This window comes from Dermacentor albipictus, chromosome 7, assembly GCF_038994185.2.
Source record: "Dermacentor albipictus isolate Rhodes 1998 colony chromosome 7, USDA_Dalb.pri_finalv2, whole genome shotgun sequence".
Lineage (NCBI taxonomy): Eukaryota > Metazoa > Arthropoda > Arachnida > Ixodida > Ixodidae > Dermacentor > Dermacentor albipictus.
Genome location: NC_091827.1, coordinates 22,291,213 through 22,316,569, shown reverse-complemented (window position 1 = coordinate 22,316,569; position 25,357 = coordinate 22,291,213). Strand labels below are relative to the sequence as shown.

The following is a 25,357-nucleotide window of genomic DNA, read 5'->3' as shown; positions in this document are numbered from 1 at the left end:
CGTTTGAATTCCATAGGATGGTGAAGCTCGTCACGAAGAGGAGGTTAAAGATGAGGAATGCAGCAATACTTGTCCCTGGCACAAGTCGTTTCGTACTTAAAAGAATCACCGTAGCGTTAGCAAGGCAGATGCTAGAAAGAGGACAGGACAAACGTACATTGACTATATAGCCATCGTCCCTGTACATTTATTGCGTCAGCCTTGTTGCGACTACGGTTATTCCTTTGAGAAAGAGCGTGCCTCGTTTTGCTGTCACGATGCGGTAGAAGAAAGGACACTCATTTAGCGTTTCTACCGGCGTCTACTGAATTGTGTCGCAATGCGGCCACCCGGACCGGGACACCTAACCGTAACGCTGAAGTCTAGAGAGTTTCTTGCTTGCTCTAATGGGTAAATATTGTACCTCAATGCAATCGAATGTGTAAGAAATGTGTAAAAGAGAATCGAACGAACTCTGCCATTAATTTCGTCAGATCGTAAAAATTGAATGATTACACGGAATGCAGTTCTGAATACTACAGCTGACAGCCATATCCAGTGGGTTCTACAGAAAATGTTTATTTAATTCACTTGATTTTCTTCGTGCTGTTTAGATTTGACCTCGTTATTTTTTTTTTTTAGATGTTCTGCGATTTGAAGCGGACCAGAGCTCTTAAGATGCAGCTGACGCACGGACCATTCAGCCCATCCAATTATAGGTGAGATGGTATATGTCTTTGTAACACAACTTAGCGGAATGTAGAAATAACGGACTCAAGTAAAAGACGTCTTGCTGGGCGTTTAGATCGCAAATAGTCTTGTTCGCACTTAGAGACCTAAGTCGATTTCGCATTAACACTTGATTGAAAATGCTTTCATTGCGTCTGTGGAGGCATTTATGAAATGTCACAGTACCGTAAGAACAAACTACCAAACAAGTAACATGTACCCATAATATATTTCAAATGTGGCACTAGTTCTTGCCATGAAAGAAAACAACAAATCATCCGAAGCACATTCGGAAAGAGGATGTGCTTTGTGCTTTAGGTGTATTACTTTCAGCGTTTTAGCAAATAACACAGCGCGCCTAAGGATTTATCTTTTGCACTGCGTGTAATGAGTGTATCCTTATGTCATGTTTTCTCTTGCATTTCAACCTGCAGGGTGAACGTGCCCTTGATCAACTTCCCCAAGTTTGCGCAAGCCTTCGGATGTGGCCCCGACGACGCCATGGTGCGCGAGGAGAAGTGCAGCCTGTGGGACTGATTGCGCGCAATCACACGCCGACGCCATTTAGACCGCAGCGTCCCCTGATGATCGAGAAATGCTCGCATAGTGATGAGTTTATACCAGGGAGTGAAACCGCAAGCTGTAGACTAAAGCCCATGTGTAACCAGGGACTGCAGTGTCCCTTACATGCTATACCCAATCATGGTGCGACGGTGTTGTGGTACATGTGCTTCTAGTTGGAAGCCTCTCCGTCGGGTGCAGTGTGTGTTACCCCCTGTTTTTTTATTTTCTTTTACTGAGGAGCACTGATGCGTACGCAATACTGACGCCAAAGAAAGTTGCGTGCGCTTCTACGTATGGGGGGCTACTCCCAGCTTGCTAGTGGCGAGTGATATGCGAATGTTTTGACGCCCTGCCCTTTGTTTCTTTCTTAAGAAATCTTCGCTTTTCTATAAGCTGTTAGTATTGTAACATGCCTGGAGGATTAAAATGCTTCCGTGCGAGTTTGAATGGGTGACTGCCGAGTGCTCCTGTCTTGCAATAGCAGCTGCGCAACGACGTAGCAATGGGACAAAAATGGAAAGCACGCTGTACAGCAGCCGCCGTTCGGAAGACCACTTGACAGTTTAGTCGCTTTTAGGATAGGATAGGATAGGATAGGATAGGATAGGATAGGATAGGATAGGGATAACCTAGGGATAGGGATAGGGATAACCTTAATAAAGTGCCGGCAAACGACGATTTAACGAGTCGTGACGCTGGCCAAGCGTCGACCCGGGCTTATACTCTACTCTGCACTAGTCCAGTTGGGCCCGTTTGTAGTGGGTCATGAGGCTTTTAAGCTTGTCTTGGTTGAAAGAAAGAATGAAAGGTATTGAAGAAAGAGAGAGAAAAGAAACAAACGACACATTAAAGTGCGTGCTATAGATTTACGTGTTCCTTCGAGCAAGAAAACACTCGAATTGTACGTGGCTCCAAAAAAAGAAATGGCCATACTTTCTGCTCTACTTGATCGAGGTGCTTGCCAAATGTTCTTTCTTCCGAGTTCAGTTTCGCTTTGTTTTTTTTAAAATACAGTGAATGTTTAGACAATATACAGGAGGAGAGTCTAGAAGTCAGACTGCAACGGTACTTTCTACATTACTCTCCTGGTACTTTATACATTACCCCGAGGTCACCTAGTACCAGCCAATAGATTGACCACTATCGGGCATAAAAAAAAAAGACGCAATTCACTTTCGCTCCAGCACCAGTAGAATTGTGCAAAAACTAATTTTTGGCGCTGACATTCTCTGAAATGCTAAATTTACTGTCCCTGCGAACAGAAGTTTTCTTCTGCACTGTGACCCGCAGGTAAAACGCTCATTTTGTATTCAGTATGCAAAACTGCAAAACAATGGAAGTGAGCACAATGTCGTAGGTTTGATTCCTATAGGATAGAAAAGTATATAAAAAGGTTCACAATACAAGAAACGGTGTCGTATAGCGCTTTCAGAGAATACGTAAAGGAAGATTGTGCAAGTATACGATTGCAAGTAATGATGTGTCGGGTCTCACTTCATGTCAACCTCGCGTGTGGTTGGGAGGTGAACGAAAAGAAATGACTGCAGACATATATAAAAGGCATCGTGCGTTATGGCCATTTAAGACGCACATAATGGCGGAACCTTCTGACGTCGGCAAAACGCGCCATCAGAGCTTCAGGTGTGTTGAACAATAGCTCTGAATGGATCATACTACAATGCAAAAAGTTTCGACCAAAGTGATGGATTCGCGCGCTCACAGAACAAAAGATCGTGGAAATAGAAAGGTTACAAGAGACCGAACACAAGTGCACGTTGCTTTGGTAGAGAGATTTCAATACTGAGCACCGTTTTCTCCAGCCCCAAATCTCCAGAATATTTTACTAACAACCATGAATCCTCATCTGATCGCTAAGTTTTTTTTTTTCATTGCTGCCATCCATTAGAAGTAAACACATGGTTTGATCAAGTCTGCTTGGTTCTGTCTTTAACATATACATGCAGGAAAGTACGCTGTTTTGTAAGGGATGGCGTATACAAATTAAAAACACTAGTTGACCAAGGTTCATAGGTTTCTGGCCACTACGGCAATTTTAACTTGCCTCCCGATAATATAAAAAAAAATGTAGGGACTTCCACCGAGCCAGATCAAACCATTCCTGTATATTGCAGCTTCTTGACTTCAAGTATGCCCACCACTTCGCCCTCATCCTAACGGCACTCCGATCATACCGGACATCTAATCAAGCCCATACGGGTGGCAAGCCAACAATCTCGTAGTACGAAAGCTTCGAGTTCCTTGCTGGCTTGCTTGCTTTCGTTGGTGACTCTATTTATGGATCAATAAATTGGTTCTTTGCAGCCACTAAGTTCTTTCTTGAGGAATAAACTTCTGTGTGCAGCTGTAGGCAACATGCAATAGCTACTAACTTTTCTTCTTCGTGACAGTGTTTGGGGTGTGCTCAAAACCAATGTGACAAGTGATTCACGACTGCCGGTCTACTTCAATGGAAGGAATTATTCCTTCTGTTGGGAAGGGTGGACTACAGCACACGCCTTCTGTTTAAATTAGTAAAGATTTTAGTAACTAATTTTAGTTTTAGTATTCAGTAAATTAGTAAGAGTTTTACTTGAGCATATACCGTCTGTTTCTTAATAGGTCGCCGCAGCTTAGAAGGAGCCACTCTTCTGATCGGGGAACTAGCGGTAAAAAATGGAAATGCTTCGATGATCGTGAGTCAAGCTTTCTGCGAGTGCCTTGCATTCCGTACGTCGAAAATGTTAGACTGATCGCTTTCTTTTCTACTCTTTCCTGTAGATTTTCGCTGCAGAAAGTGGGTACCTTATCGTACTCCAGCATGCAACGACTTGATCTGTACATTGCGACACTCCGCAAGAAATAGCACCAGCTATAATTGAAAATTCCGACCGTTTTCAACACGAGCTGTCCTTGGATGTTCACGGCTTCCACGTTAAAAGTTACCGCTTTATAATTCGGTTTGGTAAGGACAACTGAATGCGCCTGCTGAGCACCAAGTTGGTAGTGTTCGTAAGGCTGCATATAGCTCAGTTATTCGAGTAGGACTGCGAGGTTGGTTCTGTTTCTTGCCAGCTGTACGGTGTATGCAATATATTTGTTTTGCATGCCTTCTAGTTTATGACACACGCTTCTAGCTTTCCCTTTACTGTCCGCTTGGTAGTAAACCCCACGCAGCCCAAAGACCAGTTAGAATGCACTGGAACCAGTGCGTACTAGCTGGTTCCTGGGCTGTGCTGGCAACGCTATGCGAGCACCGGAAATGTATTGCACTCTCGACTGAAAACCATGAAGCAACCCTCTCCATTTACAGTGTACCAGCAGGAGCGGACACAGTTATAGATTCTCCAATTAATGTTTTTTTTTTTCAGACATTACCCGCAGCGCCTATGTTGGCATTATTGCGGGGGCATAAAAATTCATAAAATGAATGTTTAGGTTTAAAGTGAGAGGTTTTATTACACGATTTCAAATTTAAGGGATAATATGGATTATGAACACTTACTACGAGAGCGGTGCAATGTCAAAACGAAATTTGCGGCTAAAAGATGCTTTCTCACGTTGGTGCCTCTACACTAGGGAACAATACTGTCTCGTTCTAGTGACCGTTAAGAAGCACACTTTGCCCAAAACAGTGCGTTAAAGTGGCGAGTAATGTTTAAGGGAGGAAAACTAAACAAATCAAGAAGTAGGTCTCTCACATCCGCCTTGTACTTCAGTGCTCCGCCAACATCGTGGGACTTGGCGCATAGATACCAAATCTGTATGATGACAATTATAGCTTGTAGATTTCATTACGAAAATGTTTTCATGAGACGGGACTGCAGAAGTGAACATGGCCAGTCCAACCTAATAAATGCTTCATTGATATTGAATGCAACAGAACGTAAAATGTCTTCTTCCATGAGACAACAATGCAGCTGAAGGCTAATGCGGGACGATATTACCTAATTAAACATTTTCTGCTTATGTAAAGGTCGAATACCAGCTGTCCTGATTGCGGGAATGTCGAAGAGGTGTTTCCCTTAAAAGTGCGTTGTCTTGAAGAGGTGCTCATTCATCGGGAAGGAAAGTATTGGCATCAGCGAAAACGTCGCAGTTTCGCCCGAAAGCCGAAGCATCGGTAACCATAGCAAAAGGGATGAAATCTGGGCTAGTTGGTACATGCTTGAACGAAAAAACCACTCAAAAACACAAAGGACAAGAAGATCGTCGTTGTGGTGTGAACCTCTCCTCTTGTCCTTTGTGTTTCTGACTGGTTTTTTCGTTCAACCATAGCAAATTCGTAGACAGCCATACGAAATAGGGATGGTAGTTTTATCAGCCGTAAAAACTTGTAAATATTCGCTTACTAACTAAATTAACAAGCCTTGTGTCAGCGCGCACACGCAAACATATGCACCTTTTATTGCTGTCGTAATAACATGACGAAGAAAATCAGGTATATCAAGGAATTATTCGCGTGTTTAACTATAACGTGCCGCTACGGCAGCCACATTCGACGAGCGACAGCTTTAATTCTGTCTGAAAATTATCAGTAGTTCTTACGTTTTGCAGCCTTCTTAAAAGGCACCTGTCTTTACGCCTTTCCGTAAGTACTGAAGCTCTATTTTTCCCATATGTCCTCATTGTTCTCGTGTGCCTCAGCAGGTTTTCTCAGAAAAGGCACTTCTTATATTTTATTGTCATTATTATATAGCCTACATTCGTGCGTCGTTTTTGCTCACGTCTCCTTATTACATCTCTGCATGCCGTCTTTTTTTTATTCTGTTGGTACTTTTTGGGAGTTTGGAATTTATCGCTCTGCCCTGTGCCAGCGGTTATATTGCTCGTCAGTACTCTTTCTCCCGGGTGGCAATCCACACCCCGCTAATAACCACACTGCACGCAATCGACTGTCCTATTCTTTCATACTCCAATATAGTCTAAAGTTGCGGCATGTGTAAATCAGTAATAATGGTTGACACTTGCGCTTATTTGCGCTCATGAAAGTTCTTTGTCTACAATAACAATCACATGCAATTCCTAACCAACCTTCGCAGTAATAAGCATTTAACGGATGCCACATTATTTTTCATCTCGTCATGGGACCTGTATTTTACCCACGCAAATAAATACTACTGCATATCTTTTAGAGAAATATAAAACAATATTCTGTCAAAAGATTTATAGCACTCATGAATGAATGAATGAATTAATTAATTAATAAAGCTTCATTTGGCTCTCTACAACATGCTCTGACTTCTTAGTTGGCTTCAGCAGTGTGCCACGAAAGGGTATTTTTTTATAGCAGGTTATATTGCGAGGGCCGTTACTGCCGAGCAAGGCATGGCAGCTGTGCCCGAGTCTTTGCACCAGATATTCATTCTGGCTCTAAGGAGTTGGTCTTCGAGTATTCAGTGAACAGTTCTTCCATGTCTTGTTGGAGGTTGGTTAGCGTACGTTGAGTTCGCCTTGTGAATGCGGCTGCGCTTTCAAGACTTTATGGGATTAGTGATTCCGGAGCCCGCAACTACAGCGTCTCTCATAGCTCCGCAGTTGTTTTGGGACGTGAAACTCCATGAATCAATCGAGAAAAACATAGACAGACACAACCACTTTTGGTTTCTCTGTAGGTCGGCCAGACAACTCGCAAATATACAAGCGAGAAGGCAACGCGATTGTGCTGTGTTCAGTGCTTCCTGCTGCAAATTTCACGTTGCCGAAAGGATATGACGTCGCATCGGAAAAAGTTTTTTTTTACCCCATGATGAGAGTAAAGATTACTATCACGTAACCACCTTCAGACAATGTTTTGATGAAGACTCCAGCCGTCGTCATCGGCGTAACGCCAGCAATGTACGAGTGGACTGACGCATAGACAGCCAACCCCAGCATAACGCCAACAATGCACGGGTGGACTGACGTATAGACAGCCAACCTCGGCGTAACGCCAACGATGTATGGGTAGACTGACATAGACAGCAAACCCTGTTTCGAGTTCCAAACCCTGCTTTCATAGTAACGGCGCACCGAGCTGTATGCATTGTTACATTCTTGTGCAATTGAAATGTGCAGCCTCAGTATGCTCGAGTGCGCAAATGTCCGTACCTCCTTCGGACAATAGGCGCGGTGTGGCTGTCTCTGGGTCATGCAGCATTGTACCGGCACGAACACGAGCACAATGCAAGTCGGGAGCGGCGCCAATGGCCATGCCGCCCAGCCGCGTGAGCTGTTGCAAGGAATTGTGCTTTAGCAGCAGTCAAATGTCCAAGAAAGGTCTTTTGACTTCCTTTATGTAGATAGATACATTTCTCCGAAGTGAATTCGCTTTATTGAACTTGAATATACAGGAGGCCCAAGGCAGACGTGGTTCTCTCTGGCAGATTTGAACCATTTACAAGATGTTAAGGACAAAAGCAGTTATGTGCTCTCAAACCGCCGCCATTGCTGTCGTGCTCACCGTGACCATCATTACAGGTAAGCACCGTAAGTTTAATGGAAATATATGATTGGCCGTTTATCGTCATGCTCTTTTGAGACAGAGTGACGCAATGGGCTTTACCTTGAGAGGGTTTGACGTGGCGAGCTTTAACAAAGAAAATTCATTTCAGGTAATGTAATAGTTACATAAAACAGAATCACCGCATGTCTTGCACGTGAGTGTTGCTGAGGATAGCTCGCAAAAACCGGAATACTCACTGTCTCAGCCGCTGTAGTGGCCTAACAGCTTTAATTTTTTCGCTATATCATTTTTTTCACATACCAGCAGTTTGCGCATGCAAGTCAAAATAGCAATTGGCCTGATAAAAGACAATTGCTGTGAAGCTGACCAATTGCAATCAGTGGATGCGTAAGGAAATTTAGGAATACGGCCCTGGATTCTTCTGGATTCTCAGATTTAGTGCAACGTACAACGGTGTGTCGTGTATGGGGGCGCCAACTTTCTCGTTGTTTCCTTCAATATCAAGAAGCTCAAGATATCACTAGAAGCTCGATTTTTGTGACGCGTTTGAATTAGCTTGCTTTTAGAAATTAATCTAATGATTCATGCTTCGCACTGTATGCTAGCAGATGTTTAATAACGTGCTCCGCTGTAGCCATGGGTGAACAGTCGCGGAATTCCAACACCTAGCACCTCCTCCGAAAAAAAAACTTGCTGCCCAAAAGATGTATATCGGTCGCGCTCGAGCCACATTGTACGGGAAATGGCAGTTCTTGCACTCTTCTGGCAGCTGCAAAAAGCACTTTCATTGCAAGTGAACCAAGGTGCGCCCGGCAGACTGAAAAGTTTGTATAGAAACGAGAGTGAGCACTATTAGTGCACGTTCTGTATTCGGCGGTCATTCACGAAATGTAAAAATTATGGCGCGGCTGGCCCAGGAAGCCCAACAGATGCAGCATTCCAGCCAGACAGCACCGAACGATGAAGTGCTTTCGCCTGAAGTTGTGCGCATGTTTTCTTGTATTTAGACAAACTGGATTCACTCACGACAGAAGTGAAGTCTATGAAAACAGAAAACAACTTCAAGCTTGCGCTCGGAACTATCACGACAGCGCTAGAGTTTTCTTTCGTTTCGAGTTCTTTCTGTGATAGCGCATGCGCAAAGGCGTGGCAGGCCCTTCGTCCTTATCCAATGTCGCACGCCCACTTTTCTCGTCTATTGCTGCGCCAAACGCCGCCGTGCCAACTGATGCGAGGAACATGGCAGACCAGCAACGTCTGACTGCCTCAGTTTTTAGCGCTTCCCGACACCATGGTTCGTGGAAGATTCCACCGAATGCGTGAACGCAATGTGCACCAGTGCTCGTTACAATGTGGACTTTGATGCTGCCGGCGTTCTGGCGACATCGTTGGAAACCCCCGGGGATGGCTTCACACCGTGGAAATCCAGGCGCCCAAAGCAGGCTCTTAAAGATGCTTCCAAAAAATCCAAGGTAAAAAGTGTGTCTCGTAAGACCAAAGCCTTGTTCGTTTCTCGGATTGACCAAGACACTGCGGACCATGACGTTCTAGAAATAATCGTGCCCGTTCCAGGGGGTAAAATTGTCCTGTGTGAAGTTCCGGGCAAAGTTCGCATCCTATGAGCGCTTCTTTTCATATATCTCAGAACGAGGAGGCGCCCCAGGCATTGGATTATCCTTAGTTTTGGCCAGAGGGCTGCACATTCCTTGGATTTTACACCAAACTGAACTAGCCTTGCATTTGGGAACCCACTGTCAGTTTTCATTTTTATGGAGCGTAATTAAAGTTTACTGCCAGAATGTTTGTATAGTGCGCACGAAGGCCGATAAATTTCTGTCTAGCTGAGTAGGAATATGTTTTGACGTAGTTTGTCTTACTGCAACATCTATGTACCCTAACTTGTTGGATGCAAACTGTTTCACTGAATAATACGTTATTTTCAACCGTTACTAGTGTTATGCGGTGACTGGTCAACTTTTTCATGACGAAGTCCTTGTACCGGTATCGAAAAATCTGAAAGCATACCGAAGACCCGATCTTCAACCTTGGGAAGACTGCGTTGTGGTAGAACTTCTTTCGCGTGACCACTGTAGTTCTATTAGTTATCGGAAATTATAATTCCCTCCAAAATCGGACTGCTCTTCACTCAAAACATTCTGACAGCTCTTCAAGAGATACTGATTGTAGCCAGGAAAGAATCTAAATATGTGGTGATCTTTACATTCCCCGTACTGACTGGGTTTATCAAAGCACGGGCTGCTGTAATTCGGGCGCCGAAGCAAGGCTTCTTGGTTTCTTTACTCCCTTTTGTCAAGTTTCATTGGCTAACGCAACACACTTAAAATATTTTGTCGCAAACAAACTTGGCGTACTGCTATCGAGGTTTTCAGTAGACAGCCTGGTTCAAGCTGCGAACCCATTGGTGAAAATTGATCCATTTCATCTACCTTTCGTTATTGAATTTAAGCTTGTTTTTGTAACCCATATGGGTTTATTATAGACCAGTTTACGTTTTGAGCAGCGGGACTACGTCGGCCTTTATCAACACATCGAATCTTTGACTTGATCCGAAGTCCTAGCATGTAGTGGTACCGATTCAGTGGCCGCTGTGCTAGCGCGGCTGGTAAAAAAAAGCGATCGATAGATACACGCCACAAAAGGGCTATATAAATTATGGGGTTTTACGTGCCAAAACCACTTTCTGATTATGAGGCACGCCGTAGTGGGGGACTCCGGAAATTTCGACCACCTGGGGTTCTTTAACGTGCACCTAAACCTAAGTACACGGGTGTTTTCGCATTTCGCCCCCACCGAAGAAAAGGGCTATATAACCTGGCAAGTTTCGTTTACGGTTCCCGATGGCGTGGAAGACAGCTCTCTTCAAAAGAAAGTACACTTTGATGCTCGCTATGAGAACACGAGCTTGGAAATTGTTTTTTTCCAAAATCTAAGGAATGCCACTGTTTGGTAAGCTTGTGCTTTGTGCACGAGACAAACTTGTTTATGAAGATAACGCTAAGCAAAGTTTAAAGACTAACCAAAAGTTTTTCTTGAAGGTTGCTAAAAATAGCACATACATTTGTCCACACAAGATGTGCCTCCGCGTATTCTACGATGACAGAACTAATATTATAACAATGTCTAAGAGGGTAGATAATACATTTGCTGACAGTTATTGCGATAACAATTAAGGAACACACCAAGCAGATTTTCGTCGTTGACATCGTCGCCGTCAGGCTCTGCATATATTTAGGTATATGCTTGCTTTATATTCTATCCCATGCTATATATCATGCTGTGTATGCGGGCTATATTCCTACACTAGTCTATCACTAAAGTTGCTCATACCTCGTTTTTCATTCTTGACTATATTCCTAAAAATTTTGAGAATGGCCGCACACAAACAAATGCCATGAAGCATAACAGTCACAGCGTATACCTTTTATCTTCCATTTTATCAGACTATTGCATGTTAAAAATCGACGCAATATGAGAGGTCAAGCCTGAAAGTGGTGTGATTTTACTGGCACTTGTGTGATGTCATTACAAACTCTACAGGGCGTAATAATTAGCACTTAATGATGCCATAAATTGAGCCGCACTCATATATATCGCTTATTGGTTAGAAAAACGTCCGAGAGGTTCAAGCTCAGCACTTATCCTTGCTATCGCAGCCATTTCTTAGGCTGCACTATCCCTGCGATCGGCCCATGCAAGAGGTTTTACATTGCACAATCTGGGGATTCAGCCCACGAAAGTATTCACCGACATACACTATGCGGAAAAGTGGCGTTAGTCGCTAAGAAATACTTTATACGTAAACATGAATAGAATTATCCTGTCTTTTTTCTATCGTGTGAGATCGTGCCATTTTTTTCTGTGTACCAAACATGTAACCTTTGTGGCGTTTGTGGGCACATAATAAAGACGTGTAGGTATAAGCAGAAATTACAGCCAGATATCATTTGTGAACGACGGCTTGGTAGGCTGCCGGATCATAGGTACTTAGTTGCTGCTTGCGCTCGGCTGTACGAGCATGCTGTTGTGCCCGGGCTGCAGAATTGGCCCGGCGTAGACGAGCTCGTTGCCGCGTTTGCTCATGGTATTGCTGATCGAATGGTGTCTGCTCCTCAGAAGTACGTATGACGCGTGGACTGCCCATTTCGGAGCTGGAGAGAAACTGCCGCGCGCGCTCGGCTACGACGGAGAGCAACCACATCACTACTGGCGCAACTAATACAGTACTACCTCGATAGAACAAGGCCTCTTCACTCCTATTCATGCCAGGTTACGTGGCCCGACTTCCAAATAATGTAATGGGGATGCTCATGAGTAGGCAACAGTGATTTTCACGTCACCACTTTCATCACGCCAGCCTTATCAATGGAAATTTCCGGCCAGGTAGCATGGCGTAATCGATCGGAGTGAACAGGTCTTGTGCTATCTAGGTGATGTTGGCTAATCGCGTGCCTCTGCGTTTGCGCGGTAGGAGTTTTCGGCGTACAGGCGACCGACAGATGGACGGACGGACGAATCGGCTAGCCATATACAGCTTCGCTGTAAGAGACGTGTCCCATTCCACTTGCGGGTAACTTCGCATCTCTCGCAGCTTTCTTTGGGAAGCTTCCTGGACTTTACTGCCCGTAGGAGGACCACATGGACCTTTCGAATGGACCTTTCGAGGACCTTTCGAATGTAAGAGCCAAAACAGAAGCTAAATTATCTCACTAGAGAAGGGATCGCGCAGTACGGCCAAACTGGATGTGCGCGCCTGTGCGCACATTCGGTTTGGCCGCACTGTGCGCACACTACATCTTCACTTATGCTTGGGCCACGCGCCCTGCTGTTCAAATTCCATTCGACGCTGATAGTACAATTGGCTTTAGGTGCACGTTAAAGAACCCCAGGTGGTCAAAATTTCCGGAGTCCTCCACTACGGCGTGCCTCATAATCAGAAAGTGGTTTTGGCACGTAAAACCCCATATATTAATAATTATTATAGTACAATTGGCATCGTTTTGCAAAATCGGTGCCTAAGTTCCGGAGTGCAAAAGCGAGCAAATCTATTCATAAGCAACCGCGGTGGTAACACAAAGCAAAGGGCTTCGCGTCGGGCAATGCATTCACAGGTCGCAGGTCAAGGCCGCACGCGGTGCTCGTGATGACAAGTCACATTTGGGCTTGCGAGGAGGTTCTAGAGGACGATGAACACGACGCCGCTTTCCGCTATTCGGGCTGCAGAAAAAGACCGGGATGTGTTTGACGCTCACCGCTCCGAGTGATATCAGCGCGTGGGCGTGGCTTTGCGGCGATCTGCATGCTGCCGCACGGAGCCCGCTGCCCGCGTCTGGAGAGCTGGAGAGCTGAAGTTCTGAGCGCTGTAGCTCTGCGCTCAATTGCGATTGCGCAAATCTAACAATCGATGCCGGACGGACTCATGATCTACTAAAATTTCATCATTGCAATCAAACACCCAGAATAATTAAAGAGTTAACAAATTCTAGTTAGTTATTCCCGTAAACCGCACTTGCATCCCGTTTGATATGACCCGCCATGGCCCGTGATCCCTTCGCGCAAGAACAATTTTACCTCCGAAAGGCTATTATTTAAAATTCCTTAAAGTATTCCGTGAAACAAACTGTACGCCATTAAGGGCGTAATTTTTTCACTAATCCTGAGCTCTCTGTGCCTCGTTTCCCAGTTTCCGGTGCGTCTCTTAGGTTAATGTCACGGTGAGTAAAATGGCCGGATCCTGGAAACAGTGCGACAGGAGGAATGGGCCGAGCCCGAACTCATTGTAAGGCATGGTCGGATGAGTCGTGTGATGAGGTTCTCCTCGTTATGGCCTCTTGCAAGCCAGGAAATCAATGGCTAGGCTGTGAATCGATGTGTAGAATAAGGTCAGTCGTATGGCATTTAATTGCCCGCTTCAGAAGGTTTCACTTCATGCATATTCCAATATGGACGTTGTATCTGCAGGTTTTTGTTTCCTTCCTCAATAGAAAGCTTGAGGTAGGAGGCCCAGAAGGCCTCACAAAAAATGCGAACGATAACATGCGCAGGGTAACGAACAGCCCTGCAAATATTGGAGTATTTCAAGAAGGTATGAAAGTATGACAGCATTTGACCTAGAGGGCAGAACTCATTGAGACGCTGGTGGATCAACCAGAAGCTGCTTGAATATCCCATATTCCGAAGTAGAAACAATTTTCTCGACAGCAGCACCCCCAAAAAATTTGTTTGGACTAGTTTTTTTACTCAAAGTTGCCTCCGGGCTGTTGTGCCATGAACTTAAACTTCAAAGTAAGTTTTCACTTTTTGCAGCTGCCGCTCACTCACCCCCACGCTGTTATAGATCACCTACAACTGGTTATTGCTATGGACGGTACTTAAGGTGGTTCTACGATTATAACACAACTCAATGCAAGATGTTCACATACAGTGGATGCTTTGGTAACTTGAACAGGTTTTCTTCGGAACAAAGATGCCAAGAAATTTGCTTACGTGAGTACAAGTTATTTGCAGTTATATTGCACAATCGAGGTGTAAGTAAAATTTCATCTAATGTTCGTAAGTTGACCTGAGGTAGTTCTTATTTGAAGTAATAAATACTCTTGAAATTAAGCAATAAGCTCCGGCATAGTTGAATGCGGATACATGCTCACACTAGAGCTTATAAAACCTATAGCAATGGTTCTTGGGGCCGAACTCAAGAGAATTGCTATAACGTTATTCATGAGGTGCCACCCGCTGCGCGTGATATGAGCGTTTTCGAAAATGTTTTCGTCTCACTTTGCTAAATTGTGTCACATTTGTGTTCTAGCTCGGTATATTTACCCCCGATGTATGGTAGTAAGCCAAACGCTTCCCAGGCTTGTCTTCAGGTCTTTCGTCCAATTTATTTCTCAGTAATCTTCCTTTTAGAGTATAACAGAATTCTACGTCATCAATGAGGGCTCGAATGAAGTGAAGTGCCTACTCAGGAAAATGCAATATCTTTTATTGATCTTGCAACGCTACACCATCAAGCAACATGAGTGAATGCCTCTTCTTCTTGGTAGTGTCAACAATTTTGTTTAACTAGAGACGTATTCCTGTCCCGTAGGCAGATTTATGTTGCTCAGAGCAGCTTTACAGCGCGGCCAGAAATCTCAGCAACGCCGTTGCAACAGGAACAATTTTGTCGCAGCGATTAGGATATCTGTCGTAAGCCCGACGTGTCGCTCCTGCAATGAAGTTAGTACTTTGGGGAGAAGCCTTGGATTTGCAAGCAACGTCGGCCTTAGGATCTTGATCTTCGTCGTACTTTCGTAGCGTTATCGGTCGTCTTATACCATTGTAGCAGAATAATAATATCTGGGATCTTAAAGTTTTCTTTTTGCTATATATAATTACAGCAAACAACCCGACCCATTCAGTCTGCAGTGTGGGCCCAGAGGTTGGCGTGTGCAGGGGATCTCTTCCCATGTGGTATTTTGACCCTAGCTCAGGGGTCTGTCGTGGATTTGTGTACGGTGGTTGTGGTGGAAACAGCAACAAGTTCTCATCTTGTGAGGAATGCATGAACAGATGCAGTGGCGGTAAGTTTTTAACGTGTCAACCCAAAAGTATCTACAAGTTCATACAATGCTGCTCGCATCTGCAATTTTGCCACACAGAATTCGAGGGCGAGTTCAGTGCGGCAACACCAAACCAGTCTCTCCTTTTTGTAGTTTTTCTGCTGCAACAACCTTCCCTATTTCCTGTTATCCTTATGCTATCACTCATCTATTCATGACGAAACTAGGATGCTAGGACTTAGGGTTCATTGAGAAAACTAGACAGTGCGGAAATAGGTCCTGGTGCACTTCTATTACGTAAACATCCCTTTTTGCACCAAACCTTTGCTAAACCGGCTATGGCCGCTTCGACAACGTTGTTCTTGAGGTTGCTTTATATATATTTGAACCATTATTTTACGTGTTTGCAAAATTTAAATTTCTATTAAAAATCATTTCTACTGCGCAAAAGAAAGCCAGTAGAAGGCACACCGAAACTACAGAACCCAAGATTGTCTAGCAGTCAAAATTTCAGTGATCGTAACAAAGGCTTATAAAGGCAACTCTTTTCTCTTCTTGAAATTATGACATATCATCACTGTCATTATTCAACAAGAAATCAATACGACCATAAAACCTGTTACTCTGTTGGAAGGTTGACTGCATATATACTGGAGAGAGAGAAAGAGAAGCTTCTTCTCGGAAGGCAGAAAATATTTGTCGACATGAATACAACCACCAACATGGTACTCTGCTCGCAGAGGGGAAGATGCAATCGGAGATTTCGAAGTAAAATTCATTAAATACATAAAAGTGCCTAGACGATTTAGTAAACTGATATTTCTATTGAGTTCCTATGGTACGGGTTTGATACTGTTAGATAACAGCATTGTTATTTCATATCAAAGAAGGGTCTGAGTGTTGCAATTAAAAGCCTTTATTCCGACCAAGAGAACACGACTTTCCAGTCAGCATGCAGTCCTGTCATTTCTGTGTCAGCTCTTCGTACCTTGTATCGTATAGATAACGAACACAAAATTACCTAATTTGGCATTATTTCAAACTTCTGTCAATTGCATCGGCTTATTTATACGTAGTAGATGAAAATTCATTGCAACATGTCTGCTTATAATGCAAGAAATAAATGGTTTGAGCACTTCAAGCGCACATGAATTGATGAATTTGTTCTAATTTCTATTCTATTATCTGTTTCTGTTTCTGATTACTTATCGTGCTTGACTGAAAACAAAAGTATTTTTTTTACATTTACGTTAGATTACCATGTCAAAGGAATATGCAAGTATCTTCGACGGAGATTTTCCAAGCAGTTTCACCAGAGCACCGTAATTCAATCAAACCTCCGCCCATGGCTACGTCAACAGCCAGCCACAAGAGGAAACCTACCGAGCGGTTTGAAAACGAGGGCGAGTAGTGATCAAGATTTTTCGTATTTGACGGAATAAATTTCTGACTGCAAACAAAAATCCTGGGCCAAATATTTGGTCAGTCCACTCTCTCACCCGAATGCTTCACCTTCAGGCGAAATGAGTAATTTTTTTTATTTCTTTAAATTCAAAATGATGGCCACGCGAACTTCAGTGACCGACGTGCCTCCTGCCGTAGTGCCAGACATGCCCATGGCGCAGCCACCTATCGTAAATTTATGGCCTTCAGTCGTTTTGAGCATGTAGAGCAACCTTGCCATAGATGCCAGTTATTTATTGGTACGCTTCACTTTCTTATATTAGTAATGTTTTACGGTCTCGTGGACAACATGTGCACGTTCGTGGATCGCGTCGTTCGCTTCAGTCATATTGCTGCTATCTTTGGTAGTTGGAAGACGAGGGTCACAAAGTCAGACTGCAACCAGACTGTTGGTTAACGTAAAACGAAGCGCCCAAAGCTTCGTTGGACGTGCGCGTGACAATGAATTCTACTGCACATCACATTGACCGCTAATAACGAATAAGACAGGGGAAGAGAACACAAAACGACGTGCGGTAACGTTCTTTTTTATCTTTTGCTAACTTTCGCGCTCAAATATAAGTTCAGCGCGGTAGCTTTCACATCCTTTATTTATATACCTCAAGGGCCCAATAGATTATTAAAGGGGCAAAAGGGCATTTCTTGTTAATATCTCTGGCGAGCTTGTCTAATTTGTGGTCCTTGCATAGCCTTATAACGTTACTCTTTACCTTTGGTTCAGATTTCCTAATCTGAACACTGTTCTTGTTTACACAGTTCTTCTGCGTCCTTTTCATTGAACGTGTTCCTCTAGGAAGTACCACAAAACAACCCTCTTTTTCTGCTTCCAAAAATTCCTAGGGTATCTTTGAAAAAATGTTACGGTCAGCAAGTCTTTGCGTCCGGCAAGTCCTACATCGGACCGACTGGGCGTGGCATAAATTAACGAGCCAGGGAAGACGACCTAAATGAAATATCGCCTGGCACATTTGCCTGCGCCATCCAAGGCCTGCATTTGTCTACCCCATATTCAGAAGATTAAGATTCTCGGTAGAAGCAGAAATCAGGCAGCACGTGAGCTTAGCACGTAGTTTACGTGAGTTTACCCTGGTAGCGCTCGTGTTCACACACTTCCTATCTTCGGCACCTCTGGTATCTTCAAAATTAGTCAATGATGTCAACAATGACTTGTACATATTTGTCTGTGCGTAAATGAAGAATAGCTGAATGCAGCTATTTATGTTCGAGATTGTGAGCTACAAGAACATATCGTCGAATTTATTGACTGCTCTCGATGAAACTCACTTCCTAAACCAAGCAAAAATAAATATGTCATCATAGACACAACCACTCTATTGGTTTACGCCATGAAGGCTTCTCTGCGTTCACTGGCTGAGGTCAACGAAACAGACTGGTCGGCCAGTTGGCATTGCATGTTAATAGAAACGTATGACACGAGAGATCAGTGACCATAGACCATTTTTTAAATTTGCATGCGCTTGATCTCCACACATTAGGGCCCTTCCACAATGGGTTTTCAAGTGCCAAGGTGCTGTCTGCTGGTTGTATAAAGATTTCAGAAGCACTTACCCTTTCCTGAAATCACATAACGCTCCTTGTCTACAACTGCTAGACAACTGCTAGAATAGGCATAATTTGTATCAAATGACACTCATATGAAACTCATATGCTGAGTTTTGGGACCATTCGGGGCGCGGCATGGTTGCAATGGCGAAGGGAGCAGCCGCACGGAACCTTCGATCGCTTTGGCAGGAGCAGGAACGATCGCAAATGCCAAGTTATTCGTTTAGTGGAACGACCATTGTGACGACCGCGTCATCTGTAGGCCATAACGGAAGCACTGGTTGTTGCTGGGCTGGTGGACGCGACTTTGTTGTCGGTGTAAAAGGAGGCAAAATGATGAAAACGACAGCGTACAAAGCAGCGAACGAGCTTTGTCCTGTCTTGCGCCATGTCTTCACACCGTCACACATCTTTTGCACCAGAACCATGATGAACTCTTTGTGTGCCTATCAGGGTGGTGCCAGGCGCGTTTTTTTTTTTCTAAGCGAATGCTCGCTGCAGTTAATACTGCCCATAAACGTATGACCATGACTTTATTTAGTAGTATAATTTTCAATATCGCTGTGAGTGCAGTGCTCTGTTATCGTAATTGTGCCTTTTACGTTATTTTTTTCTTTTGTATGTAACAATGTAAGTTAAGCTTGAAATGTGACAGCAGAATTGTTGGTTGAGGCTTTGATAAGATGTATATTAAGTATGGTGCTGGGCAAACAATGTGAGCAGTGTAATACGAGTAGACATTTCACACAATTTTTTATCGCAATACCGTAAGTTGCACAGGAAACAATAAGGCAACCAGAAGCATCAAAAGTCCTTATTGATCTTTTCTAAAAGTACTCGGGATTTTTATCATTGTGATTACCCCATTTATTATTCTACAAGAAAACTTAAATTCCGAAGTTTCACGTGCGAAAACCACGATCTGTTATTTATTTTATATATTCAGAGGTATACTGCGGTCTTAAATACGACCAAGCAGGTGGGATTCTGTACAGACAATAATATATTAGTTTTTCACTGCACAAATATAACAAAAACAAAATAACACTCGCATAAGACCAGAATGGATGAACACGTTAGAATAAGATAGAACATTATAATAACAAGGCATAACAGACACCACACCATATTTAAAGGGCCGACACAGCATGCTCAAATGGCAGCGATTGTATCTGGTAGAAACAAACTGGCATGCAAGGCATCCTACTCCTTAGCTGTGCGTGGAAAAAATTAATGTTTGAAAACGTTCACATAAGTTCAAGAGGAAATTTAAATTTGCAATTTTTCTTCGATGCTCCAGCGTGGGAATGATGTTCTCGCGTATGAGTGCTGATGGCGGATCAGTTGACTTAAATTCATGGAAAATAAAACGAATAGCACGCCTTTGCACCATTTCCAATTTGCGTTTATGTTTATTGTAATATGGACCCACGCATGCAATGCAATATTATAATTTTGGTACAATGAAAGTGTTGAAAGCTGGAACTTTGAGCTCAGGAGGCGCCGATTTCAACTTGTGTCTCCTGGTGCCTTAGTGGGAGACCTCGTCAGGCATGTAATTGAGTAGTGCGGAGTCCGACGCCGTGCCTGAGTTGGCTGTGTAGCTATCGAACGTGAAGCGCCTGTATCCTGGTGCGTATCGAGTGTGTTTTTGCGTCGGTAGCACTTAACAGAAGCGTTAGCAATTTGTCTCGCGTTGTCGAATACGCTGCAAGACCGACTTAGAATAACCGACGCATTCACTCTGCAGATTCACGCAGATAGTGGAAGTGAGTGCTGCCGGAGCGCGCCCTCCCCCTCCCCCCCCCCCCCCCCCCCCCCCCGCTATACAATGTCATCGCCGACGCGACTGTTGTGTCGTGAACTTCCTGGAGCCATGAAGAGTTGCGTCACAAGGCTCTGTCATGCCACTTTCCTTCGCTTTTGTATGCGAAGCAGAGAAGCGAGAGCGCAGGAGATGGGCAGTTTAGCAAACGGGTAAAGCGATATCACTTGCACTCCGCGACCACCGCTCGTGCATGATGAATTGCAAATCAGGTACCACGTAGAACGACCGCATCTACGATAACTGAAGCTAACGCGCAATAATTGCGACGCCGCATCATGCCTGTGCGTTTTACAACCTTAACGTGAACGTTTTTTTTTAATACACATCCCATTGATACGTGCGTCACACAGCTCATTTGCAATATGTTGTTGATGAGCACTTTCCTGTTTCTCGACGCTCTCGCTACGTATACACAAGGAAGCTGGCACGGACGTAATCACGTGCCCCACACCCCCTTTAGCATTTAATTGCACACGGCCGCCAACTAAAGGCTCGAAGGTCAACCGATAAGACGGTCGAAGGCTGCAACAAGCGAGAGCTGATGCGAGAATAACTGAAGAGACGAAGGTCATTCAGTGCCGTTTGCCTCCAATCAAATGGACTTTGTTCAATTTGGTTGGTCGATGTTCTTCATCGCTTCGACATTATTATTATTATTATTATTTGTTTTGAACACATATACACAGGTATTAGGAAAGGGAAAGCGAGAAGCAGGCTGGCAACTGCCACCGGAAGGGGCACAACGCCTGCCTACTCTTCTGAAGGGAGGTGACAGCAACACAGAAATAGAAGATAGGAAGGAGGGGAGGAAAAGGGAAAGAGGAAAGGAGAGCAACAGGACACTCCAACAGGACAAATCTAAAGACTAAAGTAGAACTCTGCAGCCGGAATTAAAGTGACGCCGCGTCGAACAGCCTCCACAATTATCAACCACATCCAAGCAGAAATGAGGCGCGAGAGAACGTCGCAGAGCTCAGCTTGAGCTCGATGTCGTACGATGCTTGTTGAAGTTGCAACGCGTCGAAAACAGTCAAAACTTTTTTGTAAAGCGTAGATATGGTTCGCCTTGCTATGTTTCCTCCCTCAAATTTTGTAGTGTATAAGAACTGAAGAAGCTTTCCGGGTTCTTAATGCTCTAAAAAGCGTAGCGTAGCACGACCGAAAGTGGGGGATCCAAACTGGTCCATGCCCATACGGATAGCTCACTTTGTACTGCCCAATGCTGCGACGTCGGCGCTAGTAGTATTCCTTTTTCTCCGCAGCGCAGCATGCTTTATTGCTGGTGATACCGTTCTGGCAAAGCGTATTATTAACCTAGTTTATTGTACAACATCGGGTTCATTTCACCTTTATTACAAAAAACATTCTGCACATATCATAAAACGTCCGTAGTACTTCCGTAATCGCTTTGAAATTCCGCAAACTGGTTTCGCAGTCGTAAAAAAATACCACAAAGAATATTACTATAAAGTATAAAATGAAACAGCAATAAGGAAACCAGTATTGAATGCGGTCTAGAAGCGTACGGTGAGGGGCTAGTTGGTATGACATTATGAGAACAAAGAAAAACTGCGCAAAAAAAAGGACTGTGTCGTGTGGTTCTTTCTCTGTCTTGTCCTTTTTTGCGCAGTTTTTCTTTGTTTTCCTATTGAATGCGGCACAAGTAACCTCTAAAGCAAAACAGGAATATCTACACATTTATTTCTGGAGACATTAATTTAATGCAGTCAGTATAACTTGTAATGGGAGGGGTCTCTTTGTTCATAAGATGGTTTCTTACTGTACAATGTAGCTTGCCCTTTGGGCCATAAATATTCGCGTCCTATTTCGGAGTATATTTACCGTTGTTTCTCAGCTAAAAAATAAAACTACATCGCATTTATCATGGCATTTCGGAAAACTGCTCAGAATCGATGAATACAGAGGGGCTCCAGAAGACCGCTAACAGAAGCATGAATTTAACGCCTTCAACGAGCGCTTCTATAATAGTCTGGCTCGAACGGCATTGATTTACAGTGTGCATGAGTATCTCTTTCCATAGACTGCGCAGAACTGCCTGTTTCTAGTTAAAGAAAACATTAATATAAAGAACTTCAAGAAGGCACTTATGCTGTCTCAGTTGCAGTAAGAAAAAGAAAGCAACGTAGATTTGCGAGGCAGGCAGAATCTTCCCTGGTCCGGGAAAAGAAAAGAAACAGAACAGACACCAACAGTAGTTTGCTCATGTGTTATCGCCTCAACCACAAACATCGTAATGCTGCCACGCCGGCTGGCGATCTCGACTACCGCTGGCGGCGCTCACTGCAGCTCGTTTACGCAAAGCTTTCGATTGCGGGCCTGATAAATTCCTGTACGTCGCCACTGGGGCTATAGGTGAGTGGATGTGGAATCGAGTGGAATTAATTACTGCAATCTAGTGTCGTGTCCTCGTCTCAATTCACTCTCAGATTCCCTGGGCTCCAGGCAAACTCGGATTTTGAACCTAAAAAGGGGGCGGTAAATGAAGGAGGTAATATTAGTCATGCGTTCGAAGACAGGTAGACGCGTTTGAGACTACTGAAGATTGTTGGTACCCCTTTTCTTGCCTCTGTGCAGACTCATTGTGTATGTATTACGTTGACGTTCATCTTTTTTTTTTCTCTTTTTCTGCATTGGGCTTGAAGTACTGCTGGCCAACCTTGAAGCTAGAAATCGAGGGCAACTAAAGAAGTGCTAATTTATCAACATATCTTGTGAACATAAACTGAAATGATTCTTTGCTTACGACGTATTTATTTGGCAATGTCAGCTGCGTGTTACCTAGCGTCCACCTGCAGTATGGATTTTGCAGCTGGACTAGTCTTTGAAGAAAATTTGCTGGAATGGATTGCCTGGACTCGCTTTCCGACTCGGCGCACACTCGCAAACGACCGTTCAGGAAGCACGTAATACGATCGCCCCCCTTTTTTTTTACTAAGAATAGATTAATCCTGGATAACTACATGGACAGTTAAAGGCAAGTAGCACACAGGACATTTCCTTTACACCTGCACTGCAGTGCTTGGTTACCTAATGCAGGAACATAAGGAACATATCAAGCTCGCAATATAAAAAAAAATGAAGCGATTGTTATGTCCGCGGTAGCCTTAATAAACATTTGCAGGACGTTTAAGTTTTGGCATTAAGAGTGGAACGCGAAAGATCCCTGACTGCTTCTCACACTTTCCGGCCACTGTAGCTTATACGAGCGTAATGTTTACCGGGAAATGCTGGCGGCGGACGCTATACTTGGTGTATGCATGAAACTTCAGCGAGGAACGACCCTGGGTTCCTTCCTACAAGAGCAACAGCCGTTGCATGTGACCATCTCGCCGACGTCACTCTGGCAGACTTTCGTTTAGTTTTCGCGTAACAATATTATGTTTTCTCGTATATTCAAATTACAGTCCGACGCTATCACGTCTGTAGGTTCTGTGTAAGTCGTACTTTACGATTTTTCTGCGTATATTACTTTGAGAAATTCAATTAGTTCACTAACATCCTTGCGCCCTATGGAGGGTATGCGCAGTACGAAATTATGTTTGCCGAAACTACGTACGACGCGAGACATGAGACGCCGCCGACGAGCTTTCTGCGACGCCGTGCCCTTAACGCTATCGTGTTAAAAGTCTTTCGAAACATGGAACATAGTTTACTTAAGAGGGACTTGCGCGCAGCGCGGCCGAAAGTCATCTCCGGTTGCTCTCCTGCCTGACGCCTGCTCTCCGTGTCCCCCGGGAGCCGCCCATGAGGAGAGGATGCGTCATTGGCGGCTGGCGCGAGCGGAAGCAAGGGATCTCGTTAACACAACAGTCTCGTAGTCATAGCAATTCTTCTCCCCTCACTCCTGCGCTTCGTAGCTGTCCGGAGGGCGTCGCTGTCGTGTCGGCTTTCGCTGGGCGGGCGCCGTGTTGTCTGGGTCGCACCTGTGGCTGATTTTCTCCGCTGGCTGCGTTGGAAGTGTCGGTTCAGGAGCGTCATGTTGCTTTGATAATAGCCAAGCTATATTGAAAGAAGCCCGAGGGTGGAAGAAGCCCGAGGGCTTTGAGAGTGTCAGATGGCAGTGAATGGCCTCTTAAGTGGCGTAGCTGATGGAGGCTTCGGCTGGTAACCATGTCCCGTTGGCATCGACCAGTCAAGACGTCAGGCCGATGCGTTTCTTTAAGATGGCGAGGACCCACTCGGGCTTTCGTTGAAACTGGCGGGCAAGCACTTGCTTTCCTTTCTCGAGTTTCCTGTAGCGTGGAGCGTCTTGGATTCCTCGTGCGGCCTTTGAAGGTGGTTCTGACAGAACAGGAGAGATGTGCGTTCGAAGCTCGTAGGAAAACATAAGCTATGCGGAGGTGTCGCCCATCGTATTCTGCACGGTTGTATGCTGCTTGAACAAAAAGCGTGCAATGCGCCGCTGTACTGGCCCTGTAAAGTTCCCTGCGAGAGCGCGTTTTAGCTCTCCAACGTAGCGGTCAGCCTCTCCGTTTGTGGCTGGGTGGTAAGGAGCAGATCTTAATGCCGTGATGCCATAGTCATTGTAGAATTTCTTGATTCCTTCCGACCCGAATGCGGTTCCGTTTTCTTATACCACTTTTTGGGGCAGTCCAAACGTTGCAAACAATGAACGCAAGTCTTCGACGACAGTTGTCGATGCTGTTTTGTTCATGTAGTGAACTTCAACCCATTTACTGTAGGCGTCGACAACCACCACAAATGCGGACCCGTCAATTGGGCCTGCGAAGTCTAGGTGCAGGGTGTGCCGAGGTGTGTTCGGTCTGTCCTAATCCGGAAATGGAGCTCGTGGCGGAGCCCATTCATTGACATAAAAATTGTAATAGCGCAAACACATGCATTCACAAACTAACAAGGGCGAGGCACAACGCTTTTGTCTCGTCCTTGTTACTTTGTGGATGCATGTGTTCGCGCTTTTACAATTTTTATGCCAAGTATGCACCAACTCGCCCAGAGAGAAGTTTTAATGAAGTACCCATTGATTGGTATGGCAAGCTGTGCACTCTGCCACAAGTGTCACAATATCTTTGTTGATTCCTGGCCACCACATGTAGATGTGGGCGCAGTTCTTCATTGTGACCACTCCTCTGTGTCCCTGCGTTGATGAGAGCCGTGGCTTGTGGTTGAAGTGGGCCTGGAATGACAAATCGTGGTCCTAGTGTGATGCAGCCACGATGGCAGTCCAACTCCGTAGCTTTCGGGCGAAAG

At 44.5% G+C, this 25,357-nt stretch overlaps 1 protein-coding gene and 1 pseudogene across 1 annotated transcript in view; both read left to right on the top strand.

Annotated features, from left to right (window-relative positions):
• Positions 1–1,719, top strand: part of LOC135915675 (neprilysin-1-like) — a 32,743-nt gene extending 31,024 nt beyond the window's left edge. The window contains exons 23-24 of the mRNA XM_070521172.1: positions 622–698; positions 1,143–1,719. Coding sequence (XP_070377273.1) covers positions 622–698; positions 1,143–1,245 — 180 coding nt within the window. The 3' untranslated portion in view covers positions 1,246–1,719. The remainder of the gene's footprint in view (positions 1–621; positions 699–1,142) is intronic.
• A 5,485-nt stretch (positions 1,720–7,204) lies between these two features.
• LOC135897540 (HEAT repeat-containing protein 5B-like) overlaps positions 7,205–25,357 on the top strand; it is a 389,157-nt pseudogene continuing 371,004 nt past the window's right edge.